The 16,957-nt window shown below is 38.2% G+C and overlaps 1 protein-coding gene across 2 annotated transcripts in view; it reads left to right on the top strand.

Annotated features, from left to right (window-relative positions):
- Positions 1 to 2,119: 2,119 nt before the first annotated feature.
- Positions 2,120 to 16,957, top strand: part of LOC131432212 (neurobeachin-like protein 1) — a 191,964-nt gene continuing 177,126 nt past the window's right edge. The window contains exons 1-11 of one of the 2 annotated variants that reach the window (XM_058598346.1): positions 2,120 to 2,367; positions 2,474 to 2,671; positions 2,931 to 3,101; positions 3,165 to 3,440; positions 3,988 to 4,068; positions 4,237 to 4,386; positions 4,453 to 4,725; positions 4,801 to 5,123; positions 5,182 to 5,869; positions 5,924 to 7,171; positions 12,589 to 14,466. In XM_058598346.1, the coding sequence (XP_058454329.1) occupies positions 2,317 to 2,367; positions 2,474 to 2,671; positions 2,931 to 3,101; positions 3,165 to 3,440; positions 3,988 to 4,068; positions 4,237 to 4,386; positions 4,453 to 4,725; positions 4,801 to 5,123; positions 5,182 to 5,869; positions 5,924 to 7,171; positions 12,589 to 14,466 (5,337 nt within the window). In that variant the 5' untranslated portion in view covers positions 2,120 to 2,316. The remainder of the gene's footprint in view (positions 2,368 to 2,473; positions 2,672 to 2,930; positions 3,102 to 3,164; positions 3,441 to 3,987; positions 4,069 to 4,236; positions 4,387 to 4,452; positions 4,726 to 4,800; positions 5,124 to 5,181; positions 5,870 to 5,923; positions 7,172 to 12,588; positions 14,467 to 16,957) is intronic. The other variant, XM_058598347.1, reaches the window with a different exon arrangement.

The raw sequence follows: 16,957 nt of genomic DNA on the forward strand, positions 1-16,957 counted from the left end.
CTTGTTCTGTTCCTTTAAGCTGCTAAAAGTTCCACGAGTACTCTTCAGCAGCGAGAAAGTTTACTCGGAGCTTTTTCTGTGCTTTCAAGTTCTCAAAAGTAAAGCGTGTAATTTTAGGCAGCTAGAAGGTGGAATATTTGATTGCTTAGGTTGCTTCGGAATAATAACATTCCAACTCAAAACTAAACATCTTAATAGCATCACAGATAACAGATATACAGGCTCACATATGAACTGTATGTAAAAATTGCTCAATCAGCGTGGCGAACACTTACAGATGTCACCAAGATCGACACGAGGTGCCACAACGATTTGGGTGCCGCTTTCACAAGAGCCACAATTTTGGGCGCAACATTCACTTAACTCTAGATTTTTGTTTTGCTGTTGGTTAAAATGGCAAATTTATTATTATTTTATTCCGATCGAATTCTAATGTGATTTATGCGACATGGAAATATAGTTGTCCTTAACACTTAGGGAAATCGTGCAATAAGTGTTAAAATTGTTGTAGTTGGAATATTTATATAATAGGCAGGAGGATTTTGTTATCGTTCCGGAACGTAGCGGAACGTTTTGAAAGATCGCGGCGAATAGTCGGGTAGGTGGCAGTAGTGTTTCCAACGTATAGCAAATTTGAAATTTACACAGGATTTTGAAAATTTTTGTTCGAGCCTGTATATCTGTTATCTGTGATAGCATGTTACTACTATAGCTACCTTTTCCGACTGCCTTCATATCGATCATTTACTGGTAAGAATAGAAAATAATAAGAAGGTGATGTTTACGTACTTTCCGGAAGAAGCACGACTCATCAGACTCACATCTATTGGTGTTGGAAATTTTTGTAGATATGCGATGCTAGAACGGAAGAAAATATATTTCATACTGCGCAAAATGATGTGTTGCTTCCGTTGACTTTGTATGTTTTACTATTTTTATTTCAAGAACCACTGGATATGCAGTAAAATTACTCAATCGTTCATACTTAAACATGACATTCTTCAAAGATAAACGAACATTGTCATAATTACGATGCATGTAGCGATCAGACGCTTGTTGTTTTGCTTCAAATGATGATTGAACTGAAGCTAACAGTGAACCGAGTTCATCGAGGGGTCCGATACATGAGAAATCGCAAACCACTCTATCTTGAGTTTATCTTTGGAGTAATGAAGCTTAAATATGTAAATATTACTGCATGAAACTACAAAACTAGATAATGATTTTTTTAGTGAATTAGTTAGTTTCAAGTGATATTTTGAAAAACAACAAAAAAATGTTACTTGCGCATTCCGGTCAATTTCTTGATAATCTATTTCACAATAAATTCAATTTGAAAATCTAATTTTTAATGAACGAATTTTAGATAGGGTTGATAATTGTAGCGCTTTGGCAATAGCATTAGAGATAGCCCGTGTGTTGCTACTCCGTTATTGATCAGAACCAATCAAGCTTGCAAAATGTTTTCCTTAAACAACTTGCTTAGGAAAATTTTTCCTTGCCCTAAAGATATATCAGGATTGAGTCAACATAGACATTTTCGATAACATCAGTTCAACATGTAATTATAAAATCAGCCGAGAGAAATTTTGATTCAAAACAAACAGAGAACATGCTGAAGGGTGAAATTGATTCAAAACAATCATATTCTAGTTTGAAATCAACATAAATCAAATTCAAAATTTACTAATTGTTTTGTTATTAATATGTTCAATTTTGTGTAGGTTTTGTAGTTTGTTTTCGGCTCTATAGGCAATATAACTAAAAATGAACTTTGACACAAGATCTTCCAATAACATCAAATCTATAATACGAATCAAAGGTAATTTTCTATGAAATTTGACGGAAGCGAAAATTTCTCGGGTACAACGCGCACGCCTTCTGCGATAGTTTCGGTTACTATGTATTTGTTCTAAATGTAAAATAAACCTAAATCCGGGCTTATTTTATTAATTTTATTTACGCCTTTATTATTCTATCCCAATGAAGCGTGTAACATTTGAATTTCATTTTCCTAAACTAACGGTGTACGACAGACCCACTGTGGTTTGATAGCAATTTGACATTTCATGACACAACTACACCGACAAATTGTTGTCGGCGGTGCATTTGGAATGCATTTCTCTGCATTCTGTATCGTTCTGTCGATGATTTCGGCTGTTCGGGGTGTAATGTTTTGCTGCTGTGAAAAATAACAATAAGGTGCGTGTTAGCAAGTGGACAGCACCTAATTGTGATGTGATCAAGTGAAAATTACTCGAAAACCGGAAAATGACTAATATTGCGTCTCGTGAATAACTACTTTTCGGATCAACGATGGATTCGAAGAAGGATATCTACAATTTGTGGGTGCAATACACGACAAAGGTGACATTTGATTGTATTAATTCCAGTGTTATTTGCTTTGAAATGCAAACATTTTTTTTCATGCGAAAACGAAAACAAATAATAATTTTCTATTTTTCTGCTGCAGAATGAAGAGATTTACTTCCGACAGTTCATCCAAGGGTTTGTCCACATCTGGCAGAAACAACTTTTGCTGGAGTTCGACAATGTTCCACACTGGGAAACAATTTCCCCGGATTCTGGACCACACCTGAATCGACTCCCGGATGAGCTGCTACCAGCTATCGAAAAATTCTTAATAATTGCACGGGATAAATTTGAAAAGGTGGGTGTTATTTCTTACGCCCGTGCACGGTTCTGGAAGGCGATTGCGTAATGAAAGAGGATACCTACATAACTGCAAACAAAGCAGATATGATAAGGACGGGAACAAAAATATCACCCGTGTGATTCACGTTGGAATAGCATGTAGATGATAGTGGGGTGGAGGTTCGAAAAGAAAGCGAACACTGCTGAGCTTTGATGTGGATTTGTTTAGTGGTTCTTGTTCATAATCTTGTATCAAATTTGTTGAATTTTTTCAGGGGTCTAGCATTGATGCAAATGATGAACAGGAAGATGAAACAGTGCTGGAAATTCAATTGTTGATCCAATGTTTGACAATAATTTGTCGCCACTTCGACAACATTGCAACAATCATAAAGTCGAGCTATATATCAAGCTGTGTAGTAATTTCGAATGCTATTATAAATAAGGTATATTTAAATATATCAGTGCCCTTTGAAATGAACGTGACACTATATGTGATTTTTTTCTAGTTAAGTCATCAAACAGCATTGAGTACTGCACAACAGCAGTTCATTAAATGTTTCAGCAACTTTCTCGAGGTTTTATATGATCCTTATTTCACATGGAGGAACTTTCTGCGTGGCGATGTAGCTGATTACTCCAGGCTTAGCTATAAGATAACGCCGCTGCATGCCGAGATTGTGCCATTCATCTACGATTGCTTCCAGTCGAAAAACGCGTGCAATTACCCGGAGATTGGGAAAGATTTTTTTCACGTTTTAGGGGCAGTGATTTCTGGATCACAGGTGAGTCACTCGTTCGTTGTTCGATGGTGGTGGTTGAAACGCCTCAAGTAATCGGTTGTTTGGCAAAAAGCAAATGGAAATGATATGTTCTATGTGATGAAAGGAAAAAAAGTGTGTGGAAAAATAAATCGTTCAACAGTTTTTCCGCTGGAGTTTGCTGAACATAATTTTTAATTGGTTGACTAATCTATCAGCTGCCAACAAAGCTTGTTGAGTTGTTGCGCAGTGATCTTAATTTAGTTTTTGATAAGAAATCACAATACTGTTACTGCCTCTACAAGAGCTGATTGATAATTGATGGCTTTTGAAAAAAACCGTACCTAAAAAATCAAGTCTTTTGGTCTCGATTTCGGCATTTGAAATTATTTTTGTCAAAATTCTATTGGGACATATCATTGCACATTAGACTTTAATTTATGTCAAACAATCTGCTACAACATCAGTGTTTATATCGGAATCGTGTCCCTGTCACAAAATATCAAACAAGTACTTAGTATCCTTCTAACGCATTTCTAATTTTCACGCTTTTCACTGTAAACTTTCGTAGGTTGCTTTAGAACCTGTTGCCAAACAAAACATTAACTCCTACTATCTAAACAATTCCACTGGTGAAGGAATAGAAAATGTGGTGAGTGTTTAATAACTGGGTATTTTCTTACTGTTATTAGTACCTCTGCAACAATCTTATTATGTATTTAGATCGCTTAAATTCTATTTTAAGTTTTGTCATTCATATGCATGTTAATTGTACAAATCACTGTCATTACATTAATGAATAATTCCTTCCTTCGTTTAGCACAATGGATTGCGTGCCATAAGCCCTGCGACTGTTACCATTATAATGGATATTGTTTCCAAATGGGAAAGTGACGCTAGCTTACGACAGCTCGTACTTCAATGTTTCACTTTAATGGCAATCATATTGCAAAAGTCTAGTCCAGAACAGGTAACATACAACAACCGTTTTTTTCGTTCTTTCTGTCACCGTTTAACGCAAGCTATTTCTTTTCAGCGCCAAATTGATTTACTTACCATTTTCCAACTGTACGTGGGAGCTATCTTGACTCTTTTGGAAACCGAGCACTTTCTCCAGAAAATATCACCAACTGAAAGCTTCGAGCTGTCGCAAAGCGATAATAATTACGTCGATGTCTGGGCACTGAATGCAATAGTCGGAACGATAGAGCACTTCCTACCAGATTACGTCAACAAGCAAGTGTTATGCAATGCTATATTTGAGGCAAAATTTCTACCCACTTTAGTGCAGATACCGGAGCGCGTTAAGGTTGGTATCAGAAACTAAAACATAATTTTGCTCAGGATTTCGGAAAACAAATTTCGTTATCATTCTATTTTTCAGTCATGGAACATCGATCAACAACCTGTTGGTTCAACGTTGGTGAGAAGTTTTCATAAATTATGCAGCAGCTCCGAAAAGATCCAGTACAATCTGATGCATACTAACAACATCAACATACTTTTTGACGGCCTGAAACAGTTTGGAAAACCTTCGCACGACTTGATTTGCGATTGCTTATACTTTGCCTTCGATGGCGGTGACAATCGAAATCTGAATGCTAGAATTGTCTCAAAACTGATCGAATGGATTCCGACCATGGGAGAGACGGAACAGAACTATCTCAGCGATGTGTTGTTGAAAAAGTGCACCGCAAGTTTGCAAAGGTAGGGTAGAAGAAAAATTCAATCATTTGCAACTATTAATGAGTTTTATTAATTCCAGTAAACATTCTATTTGCGAACAACGAATGATCAAACGAATCGTGCTTTGCTGTCTGGAGGATCAAAATCGATTGTCTGCCAAATGCTCGATTACTTTACTAAAATTGATAGAGGAACTCGCCAAATATAGCATACTTCCGATCGAGCTCAAGTGCTTGTTCCGACTACTAAGGAGTGAGCTCAATTTCGAATACAGGAAACATTTGGTAGAGGTTATTCTGCGTGTGTCCCAGTATCGATTGACACTAGGAACAAGTCCCAGGGAATATTTGGATATACAGAGCAACACGAACGGGATCACAATTCCCGAAATTCGCAAATGGGACACTGCCCATGGTTTCGTCTTCCATGCCTGGATTCGATTGGATAAAGATATTGAACTGTTCAGCGATGACGTAGAAGTGAACTTACAAAATTATCGCAGACATCTGTTCAGTTTGACTACTAACTTCGGTACCGGCTACGAGTTCTTTATCCAGAAGAATGGTAACTTTGTGGTAAGTGTTATTACCAAGAAGGAGTTTTTCACGGCAACAGTTCAATCGACACACTTGTTAGACGGTCGTTGGCATTCGATCACAGTCGGTGTGATTCCTCCGAAGAGATTGTTCTCGTATCATCAGATTAATGTTTACATAGATTCGGTGCAGAAGCTGGGATCTACAATGAAGTATCCTGCGTTTGCAGAGGTATGATGGCTTTAATTATACCTTTAAATTGAGTGTACATTTTTATATTTCCAGCTATTTCACTACTGTGCTATCGGGGCACCTTACAACAACGTTCGGAAAGCATCGCACACTTCTCATCAATCCAACTTCGCCCGGATGGGTAGTACTTCATCGGAAACAACACCTCCGCCAGTGGAAAAGGAGGAGAAAGTCAGAGAAGGTCTCTTTCCCAATTTGATTCAGCGATCATTTTTTCCTGGGATAGTTTCACAGGTTCCAAGTTATTTCACTCTTCCGGCTCGTCCATCGCAATCCTCGCTAGATCCAAGTGTGAAATCCTATCCGATCGGGATGCAAGATCTGGTATTCGGTGAAGCTATTTGCCTTAAAGGCCAACTGGACAGTATTCTGCTGGCGGATACAAACATAAATTTGAAAAGCTTGTTCGAGGCAGGTCCCAGTATCGCAAGTGTTCTTGCTACGGATATGATCGAATCTTTCGACATGGCTTCCAAGTTCGTATTTTGCTTCTCGCCTCGTGCGTGCTACGATGGACTATGTCTCGATCTTGCACCTGGAAACCAATACAACGGGCATGTGGTGGCCAATGTATCCAATATACTATCGGTGCAAAATGCACTTAATGGTGTCGGAGGAATGATGTCACTGTTACCAATTCTCGACTATATCAGTCAGATACCAGCGTCGGATATTCCCAGCTCAGATGAACTGATATCACTGACTCCAGTTGCGTCGCCAACCCGAGAGGACAATTTCGGTGATTGGGAGATGCTACAATCTAATTCCCTTACCGAATCCAAAATAATTCAAAATCCAATCGCTTGTTTCATATGCTTGATTAGAAATTTCATCCACGGTAATGACCTCAACAAAGAAAGTATACTGAAGAATGAAGCCATTTCGATTATCAGCCAACTGCTGCAGAATTGTAATGAAGCACTGTTCGACGTGAATGTATTGATGGCTGCCCAGCTACTGATCGAATCGATTCAAAACGAGATGCCATCTGCTAATACGGAGTTGCTACATGTGCTGTACAAAGATCTGGTGTTTAACTTTCGCATTTGGGCTAGAGCTCCGTTTCAGATTGTCATTGGTCATATTCAGTATATAAGCGCTATCATCAAAGATGACAGGAAATATTTTCGGAAACACTTTGGATCGCAGTTCATGCTTGATGTTATACAGGAATTTTTTGCTGGCACTTGCACTCTTTCCGCACAAGATGCAAAAATGGTGCGCGATTCACTGCTCAGAATTCTTCGTTATTATATTCAAAAAGAGGTCAACATTAAAGAGGTGAGTTTCATTGAACATTTCATCAAATAGCTAGTCGTCTTTCAGTTTGTTCCCTTGTTTGTGAAAGAAGGTGCCAATATTTCGAAAGCAATGCGATAAGATTTGCGTAGGATAGATAGAAAGGATCAGGTTAAGTGGCTTTCTTTCAGATGAGTCATTGAGCGGTTCAAAAGATTCGTACTTTTGAAGCCCTCAATTTCTGTTGTCAAGATCAAACATCTTCTCGACCGACTTCATAAGACTTTGTTTGTGACTTCCGAACATTTTCGCTGCATACCAAGTTTTCTATAAAAAGCTCCTAGAAGTCGAATCCTCGTTCTGAAAAGCAACTCAAATATTCACTTTTATGGAAACGAATCGGTACTGGTACAATGTATGCTTCATTCGAGTCCACTCAGGCGTTTTTAATATGGGTTGCGCTAAGCAGAAGTGTCAATCTTGTAGAACGGGCGTACAGATTAGCTCATGTTGAGTCTGACTCTTTAAGACAAGTTTAATTTTGGTATCATGCAGGCCTAGAGTTTGATTATTCCTAAACATCTTCACTATCACTTTTCCGGTTTTCGGAACGTGGGAAATCCTCAATACATATTGACTCTGCGTTCCTTTTCACGCTCTACACAACGAACTTCTTCTACTTATTAATTATTGAAGCTACCGCAGAATACGGTATTTTCGCTTCTTTTACGTTACTGATTAAGAAGAGATCTAGGAATTAAAAAAAAGTACCTCGAAGGTAACGAATAAGAGAAAACCAAGAAAAATCACAATTCAGTGTTTGGCTTTAGCAAAAGGTGAATTAGACTGGTGATGCGACATAAAGGCTGATCTCTTGCGTGTAGGTTGCCATAGGGGTACGGACTATTAGTAGATCTGCGCGGCGACGGAACACGGCTGAACATGCTAGGGTCTCTTCACATGTTTCACGTGCAAGGTAGTTTAATTGGTTGAACGATTTCCCGGGATCGGAGAATTTACGGGTTCTAGTTCCGCTTTTGCGATAACTTCTTCGAAAAACTGCATTTCACTGTTGCATTCGTCAGTCTTTTTCCGATTTGTTTTCTGGTTTGATACTTATAAAATTCTTAAATAAACTCAAAGCGACTGTACGTTTTGAACAAGACGTAAATTTGTAAATCATTTTTTTGAGATTTGAAAATGAGCCAAATTGGGTGAACATGATGGATCGGAAAGCAATTGATTTTAGTCATGGCTATGATGCTTTTATGGGTCGCGGCATATCCGGTGTACGAAAACAAATTGCATCACTATCAAATGGCTGTAATTTTTTATATATTGGGTATTTTCAATAAAAGAAATTTAGATGAAACTAGTTCAATTTGTAATAACAGTAGTAGTTTTGTAATCATTGGAAATCCGGATCTCTTATCGTGCCATCGACAGAAAAATGGGAATTGTTCAATCTACGGTATCTCGTGTTTTAAATCGAAACGAACATTTAACTGTTTACCAGACGGAAGTAAGTGACCTAAATGGATCTCCGTACTGTACAAGCGGGTAGTTGAAGCTTTCAAGAGGAATCCAAACGCTTCTGTAAAATATGTGGCGGAAAACAGCAATTGAGTAAAACTTTCGCGCAAGACGCGAAGAAAACGCAAAAGACTACACACGTGCAAAGTTCGAAGGACTGCTTTTTGCTATTCATCAAATAGTTTTAGTGTTTGCTAAAAATATATGATTCGGCAAGCAATTTGCTCATGTGAAAAGCGAAAAGCTCCATTTATTGTCAAAAAGGAACGATAAACGGGCAGATATAAATAAAAGAATGGCTTCAAAAGCATTTACTCTTATTTCGAAGTTCACACAATGGTTCTACGCTCAAAATTGCTGGCTAACCTCTGAATGACTCAAAAAATGTTTTGAAGTGATACCAGGTTGTTGAGGTAAATTTCGTGCCGCCAAAGGGCTTCAATCCTCCGAACGTTCCGGAACTACGATCAATGAAAAATACAGGAACATCATCATGAAGTAGGTACTTCGGAAACATTTTAAGGAAGTAAAATCGGAGGAAGGTATAAAGAAAAAAGGGGTTGCCTTATTAAAAGTTTTAAGAGGAGGGTTCGTCATTGGGATATAGTATTGAAATTGTAAAAAAACGAACTTGGGAAAAGTTAAATAATATCTTTCATTTGATTCCCTCAAAGTTTGGAGAAGATCGGTTGAATGGGTGAATTTTGTCGAATATTTTCTCATGATGCGATTTGACTCCGTATATTCCTATAAATTTGCTTCACATGAGATAGTTTCTCAGGGACTTTCGCTCCAATAATACGTATCGATTCTGTCTCAGTAAGTACAAACACGCTTCCGAAGTGCGTTTTCGTTTGTTTTCGGTCTGGAGTCACATTGTGCGGCACCCAGCTATAGGATTTTTTTTTCAATTTTCGAATCTTACCTATGGTAGAATCAGAGGGTCTGCCGCTGCGCATTTCATCGGACACCCCGAGACTAATATCCCAAGGTAAAATCTGAAGGAATACAAGTTCCAAGTTCGCCGTTTCGCTAAAACCAAACAAATAGATGTATCGTTAAAATTATACATGTCTTCTTAGATTTGAATCAACTTACATATTTATTTTGCGATTGACGCGCGTTTTGTCTATCAAGGAAGTTTTTCATTTTAATAAACGACTATCTTCGAAATTTCGAGTAACACATATTCACCAAATTACCAAATTGAATTCAAATGAAATGCAAAGGAACTGAATTTAACGTGAACTTAACTTTAATTATCGCGAGTTCATTTGAGACGTTCTTGTAAAACCTTATTAGATTTTGCACGAACATGACATAACATCACAAAATGAACTAGATGAACACCGTTTGAGGTTATGTCATGTTCGTGCAAAACCTAATTGTGACGAAACAAATTAATTTAGGTTCATCCTTGGCAATTCAGTAGGACTGTTTACATGGACTTTCCCGATCAACATACCATACTATTTAGCTTTCTGATTATTGTTAGGAAAATTTTGTTATTTTAACTACTAACAGGACCAGGTTTTTACCAGCGTTTGTTACGAAAACAGATCGTTGTTACAAAATTATTACGGCAGTTTTATTTAACATAAAATAATTCGAACATCAAGTTCGAATTATTTTATGTTAAATAAAACTGCCTCACGAAGATGTGAACGGTTCTACAGAACTGTAAAAAAGTTTGAGGTTTACTGCAACGGTAAAAGCCTAATGAACGAAGTTGATGTTTGAGAACTATCCTTGGTTTATTTCTATATATTTAATTACATGTATTAAAACTGGAATGAACTTGTTAATTTAACACTGATAGCTGCCAAACGTTCCTGCAGTTTATTTTGTGACTTTGTTTTATTTTTTCATGATTGCTATGATACATTCGAAGTCACTATGTTTGGCATAACGCTTTTTGACGTAATAGTTATTTGGCATAATGCGGTCATTTAGCACAATAGGCATTTGGCATAAAATTTACATATTGCTTGATGTGTTGATGATGATGATGACATAACGCCATTTGGCATAAACCGTTTTTGCATAATTCGTAAAAAAGAAATATATTTCGAAAGTTATAATTCGGTAAGGGTTCTATAACATTTCCCCGCAAACTATTCTCCAGAACATAAAAAACCGAAGCTTTTTCCCCAGAAATTCATTCCCTGGAAAGTACTAATCTCCACAAAAACAAACTCTAGAAAGCAATAAAATCCAGAAAAAAAATCCCAGAATGTACCAAAGTCCAGTAAACCATATACCCGAATGCATTAGTCGCTAGAATATTGTTATTAGTATAATTCCGTATGGCATAATGGTTATTTGGTATACTGATCATATGGCATAACAGATCAACATGCTGCTTAATAGGTCTAATGCGGCTACGCCTCATCGTTTTTGATGACCTGCTGTCCGACCTCGCTGCCGCTCGTTCGGACTTAACTGAGGGATAGCCCCTAGATTTGGGTAATCCGGGCAAACGCCCGCCACTAGACAGAGGTGATTTCTGCGGGGGCGCTGCCCCCCGCAGTGACCGGCCCTTCCGACGGCGGGTTGCCGGCGCCCTTCGGCCTTTGGCCGTCTCGACCTGAATCATCTATGACGAACATAATGTTGTGTTGGCATTAAATAAGAAACTTATATAAAATGATAGTGTGCTATTTACTACCCTTTATGACTAGAAGATTCAAAGATAGACGATAAGTAAATTAAACAATGTATCCGAACAATCTATTGTTACACGTACAATAGACCGAAGTACCGCAGGCATGGTGCAGTACTTCGGGCTTTACAAGCAGGTAACAAAGTTTATGCGAAGGTCTACCAAAGTAACTCAAAATGGAAATGGGCTCCTGGGGTTATCATTGAAGCTATCGGCGAAGTAAACTTTAACGTTCTTCTGAATGACTGGCATGGGAGAAGGAAACTCATCAGATCACATGCAAATCAAATTAAGCATCGCTATAGTGAGCAAGAAAACGAATCTCAAAAAAATTCTCCACTCAACATTTTCGTCGATGAGTTTGGATTGCAAGTTACCCCGATTCCAGTGCCTCAAGAACCTGAAACCAAAGACGTACCAAATCCCGATGATTCAGTTCAGCCTGATTTAGGAGCTTCTGATTCCTGATTCCTGATTACAAGCCGACCGAAACGTATGATCCAAATGCCAACAAGACTTGAACCTTTTCTGGTATTCTGGAAATAACGAAGGAGGAATGTTGGCCACTAACACATCAAGTGACGACATTTGCTGTTTTTTTAGACAACCCTTGGATTTACCATAGCTGGTACATTCTGTAGTATGTCTTTCTACTAATTAGTACCTTCGTGAATATGGTTTTCTGAGGAACGGTACATTCTGGGGATATCACTTCGTTGCTTTATTTTCTGGGAAATGGTTTTCGGGAGAAAGTAGTACAACCTTCGGTAAGTTTCAACATTTTAACATCATTGATAGATAAGAAAGTATAAATCTGTCAAATAATTAATATCAAAATGTATGCTTTGAGTAGATCGCGTGGTTAACAGGTTTTCTTGCAAAAGGTAGCCGCTTCCGATTAGTCATTGGTTGAGTCAAATTTACCGTTTCCTCGTAAATAAATTGCTTTGTCCTCGTAATGAAATCAAAATTTCGTTTCACTACAATGAGATTTCGAATTTTACTGAGGTATGACTTCTAACATTAAGCACGATAGGTAAACGGGTAGATTACACGTTTGACTTCGAAGGGTTGCCGTTTCCGTAAGATTTATGCCAGATGTCCATCAACAGTTGTCTTACTTTCCGTTGATTATGCCAAACTATCATTGAGGCATTATGGGTCTATGTTGAACGGATCTCAGATCTGATTTATTCATATCATACAATACTAACAAATTTAAATGTCGGACACAATAAATATTTGCGTTTTATATCTTTTTCAGATCTCTGCCTTGCTTACATTCCTGACCACAATCAAAGTGGAGCCGGTGGTGGTGGAAATTCTCGAGATGCTCACGTCACTGATTGAGAGCAAGCACGCAAAGGATCAAATATTTTTGTTGATGTACGAGCCGAATATGGCGGAAGCTTTGTACACGCTGTTTATTGATCGCCACTTTGGCTGCGAAGTTCACAAGCGATTGTTGAAATTCATCGGATGTATGTTGAACACTAAGCGTATCTCTAGTAAACATAAAGCTGCCTTACGTCTGTATGACAGTTCCATCGAATGCAACAGTTTGTATCCTGGGTTGTTCTCCTTCATGATACCGTTCGATTTGCAGTCGGAAGTAATACTGGGTTTGCTTGACCTGAATCTGAGTCAGGATACCGAGATGGGTTATGCTGGAGCGTTATGCCTAATCTATCATGCAAATTTATCCAGTCTAACGCTGAAATTGGAGATTGCCAGACGACTTATGACGAGTACCTTCACGAAATCTAAAGCACCTCAGATGATCGCTAGACAGGTTGGCTGGCAAGAATCGATTGCACGGTTGCTTATTAAGAAGCCCATTGAAAATCGCTCCCTTTCGGAGAAAGAAAAAGAGAAGGGTAAAATATTGACCGACATAGAAGAATTTGTTAAACGAGAGAGTGAATCATCTGCCGGAGGAGCTCAAAACGATTTGATGATATTCGATGATGAAACCATGGAGCTGAAGGCACCGGAAACACCAAAGCATTCAAACTCATTTATGACGGATGCAGCATCCGCGCTTGAACATGAGTTCAAAGGTCTTGCAGATAGTGTACAGGAGGTTGTGAAAGACAATATTGCTTCGTCGATAACGTCAGTATACTCGGCTATTCGGCAAAAGACATCGGATATTCAAGACACTCTTGAATCATTGACTCTTAGCTTTGAAGACGCATCAGGGCGCAAGAAAAGTACGTTATCATTATCGAGCAGTAGTGAGGAGAACATTTCACTTGACGAGTCTCTAGCTGTGTCGTCGGTGCGTGATGACACACATTCTACCAAAAGTGCGGATGATTTGGATAGTGTTGCTGCCGGAGATGCTAGTTCGAAATGTGCGGAGGACAACGACGAAGAGAATCTTGTTTATTTAGTGTCGAATATTTTGTTCACCATTCTGTGGCGCGGAGTGGAAAACTCTAATGATTCCTGGAAAGAGCGAGGGCAGGTGATGGCGTGTATAAATCTGATTGCGTTGAACAATGAGTTGTACTGTTCTCATTTAAGTTTGAGATTGCGTATTTTAGAAATGGGAGTTCAAGCGGCACTTATTGATTTAAGTGAAAATGCACAGCTTGTGATTACCCACCAACAGAATGCTGCTCAACTTTTAAGACTCGCCTATGATTTGGTGGTGCTCGATCCGAACGAAGACGATACAAAAAAGTGTTCGACAAAACTACTGGATGGTGTTTTATCATTGTTAGACATTCTAATGGTGTTTCAACAGAGCAGTTCTGACGATTGGACTGAAATGTCGCACTTGTGCTTAGGATTACTGTTGAAGTGTTCTAATAACCCTAATTCAGGAATCGTAGCGATGGCAACGGCCAAGTTACATGCATTGCTACAAAATCGCGTTAATCAAGAACCGTCGGAAGCTGGTTATCTTCTCTATAGTTTGAATCAAGCCATTAGCAGTGCAATTGAAGTCGGTGATTCGGAACAGTATTCTTTTTTAATTCCTGTGCTTAAAGCATTGCTGGAGAAGTCTCGCCTGGTGATCGGGCTAACGACCAGTGCACCCGATTTGCCGGCGACATCATCGGGGCCGGTCTTCTTCCAGGATTTCCAGATGTATTGTACTAGCAAGCAGTGGACCAGTTTCATCGAGAAGAAGGTAAGTATTTTTAGTAATATTATTGATTCGAAAAGTTCGTTCATCGATTATGAATTTTCATTGGTAAATATACTCAAAAGTGGACACTGAACAAAAGTGGAGACAGTGGAGCTATTCGTTAGAGATAATATCATCTAGATATCTTTTTCGGTACATAAATTTATCTCCAATATAAATATAAGATTTTATTCATTCAATATCCACGATATAACTTCGTATTGTTTCCGTTTTTATCACTATTTTATTCTATCACAAACAAACCGGGTAGCGTCGTTATGCTACAGAATAAAAGTTTTTCAATTATTCTCGAAGTGTTATTGTTTTAGTTTAACGTCAGATCATTGGTATACTTTTTAAGTAAAACTCGAAAAACATTAGAAAAGGTCCCAAGTGCAAATGACAGTTTCTCGTTTGTTTACTTTCTCTTTCAATTGTCACGGTATATTCCAGTATTTTCCAATAAATTCTTAAGTGCGGTTCGAAAGTTGATGGCTTCAGTCATTATTCTATGTAAAGTGTTAGAGAGAGAAGAATTGTCGATAGTCGTAATAGTCGAAATAGAAAGTAAACAAAGACAAATTGTCGTTTGCACTTAGGACCTTTTCTAGTGTTTGTCTTCAAGTAATTGTTCAAAATTTAATATCGATAATTGTTGTATCATCAACACAATGCTCTGATTTCTCAATCGGGTCAAGACCTTCAAGTGACAAATAAACCTAACCTCAAAGTCGAGCAATGTCAAAACATATTACGTAAACAAGCACCTAACCTAACCTATCAGTTTGTAAACGATTTCTTTGCGTCAAACACAAGCATGCTTGCTGCAATGCAGTCTGTGCACTGCAGTGGGTGATCAATTAGGAAGGCGGCCAATGAATTCGACATTCCGTGGAATACCTTAGAAAAGTATGCCAAGTTTCCGGAATCAGCATTGAAGGAGCAGCACATAAACCGGATTTGACATAAGCTGTGTTGCAGTATCCGGAAGCCATAATGTACTAAATGTTCAGCCATTTCAGAAAGATGTATCCTCTCAAACGATGACAAAAACCCGAATCATTACCCGAGGACGAAAAAGGTGACAATCATAACGTCGAGTCCGGTACGAAATGCACAAAAAACGTTCACACAAAAGGCGATAAACTATTCGGAGCTGTTCGAAATTGATTTTACACCAAAACGTTCGGTATCATCGAATCTTATGCTTTTCACCTCGAATTGGACTCTGAATGGTGAATCGAAGCAATGTATATGAATCTCGAAACGGCATTCGATTGAGTGGATTACTTCTGTCAAAACTGAGACGACTGGACGTTTCATCGATGAGCGTAAAGTTGTTCAGATCAAACAATTCTTGAATCGGTCTGGAATTCCGCAAGGCAGAACCTTAATCCGCTGCTGGTTTCGATGGTCATGAACGATGTTTTCTTGCTGTTATCAGAGGATGAAGATTTTTATACAGATAATGCAAACATTTTTAAGGTTATAAAGTATCTCGCAGACTGCTTTGAGTTACAACAAATGATACGAAAGTTCTTTGATTGGTGCTCAAAAATAGTTTTGTGCTGCGTCTTTTCTGTCTATTGGAAAGTTGATCTGATCCGTCTTTTGTATCTCGAACCATTGGAGATATGTTGTATTATCTTTTTACAATTTTCGCTGCTAAGCAGTTTTGGGGGACATTGGTAGTTGCACTTCTTTTATGCGACTATTTAGTAAGTCGCATAAAAGTGCCAGTTAATAATACGAATTTTGTAATCTATGCATTTCTTCCACAATTCCAGCGATTCATCAATATCACGTCGGAATAACTGTTCACATTTTGAAGCGATTAAGCAGTGAATTCTTTTTTTCACATCTCTATAACTAGTAAGTGTGTGAGACATCGATGAAAACAAATGATAGTCGGATAGGGCCAAGTCTGGGGAGTGTGGCTGGTGGGGCAAAAATCATGTTTCTGACCGCTATATCTGCGGCGACGTTGTCGTGCTGCAAAATGATGTTCTCTTGTGATACATTCTGTTTTTTTTTTTACCAATGCGTGATTCAATATTGTCATTTGCTGTCGGTTGCTATTAGAATAAAGAATTTTTAAAGGCTCATTGTTTAAAACACCATTTTAATCCAACCAAAGGCACAGCTTAGATTTTGAAGCTAATGTCGATCGTACATACATAAGAACAATGCCAATCAAAATACGTCCATTTCTCATTTTGTGTCACGCGATCTGGTGAAGAAAGTCCTCTGTTTCATACCTAAAAAGACAAAATTTCGCTCATCGTTTTTTGCTTTTCCTACTGTCTATCTTTCAAGTCTTGAGAAATTACAAACTAACTTCCCCACCTTCTGAATCATTCTCACGACATTTATCATCATTAAAAAAAAAGATATTTTATTCAGGCCTATTTGCGTACAAGCTTTACGTGGCCGATATAGCTGAGTTTTTAGATAATTTTTTTTTGTATTGGATCTCGTTGTAACCTTTTTTCTA

Source organism: Malaya genurostris, chromosome 2, assembly GCF_030247185.1.
Source record: "Malaya genurostris strain Urasoe2022 chromosome 2, Malgen_1.1, whole genome shotgun sequence".
Classification (NCBI taxonomy): domain Eukaryota; kingdom Metazoa; phylum Arthropoda; class Insecta; order Diptera; family Culicidae; genus Malaya; species Malaya genurostris.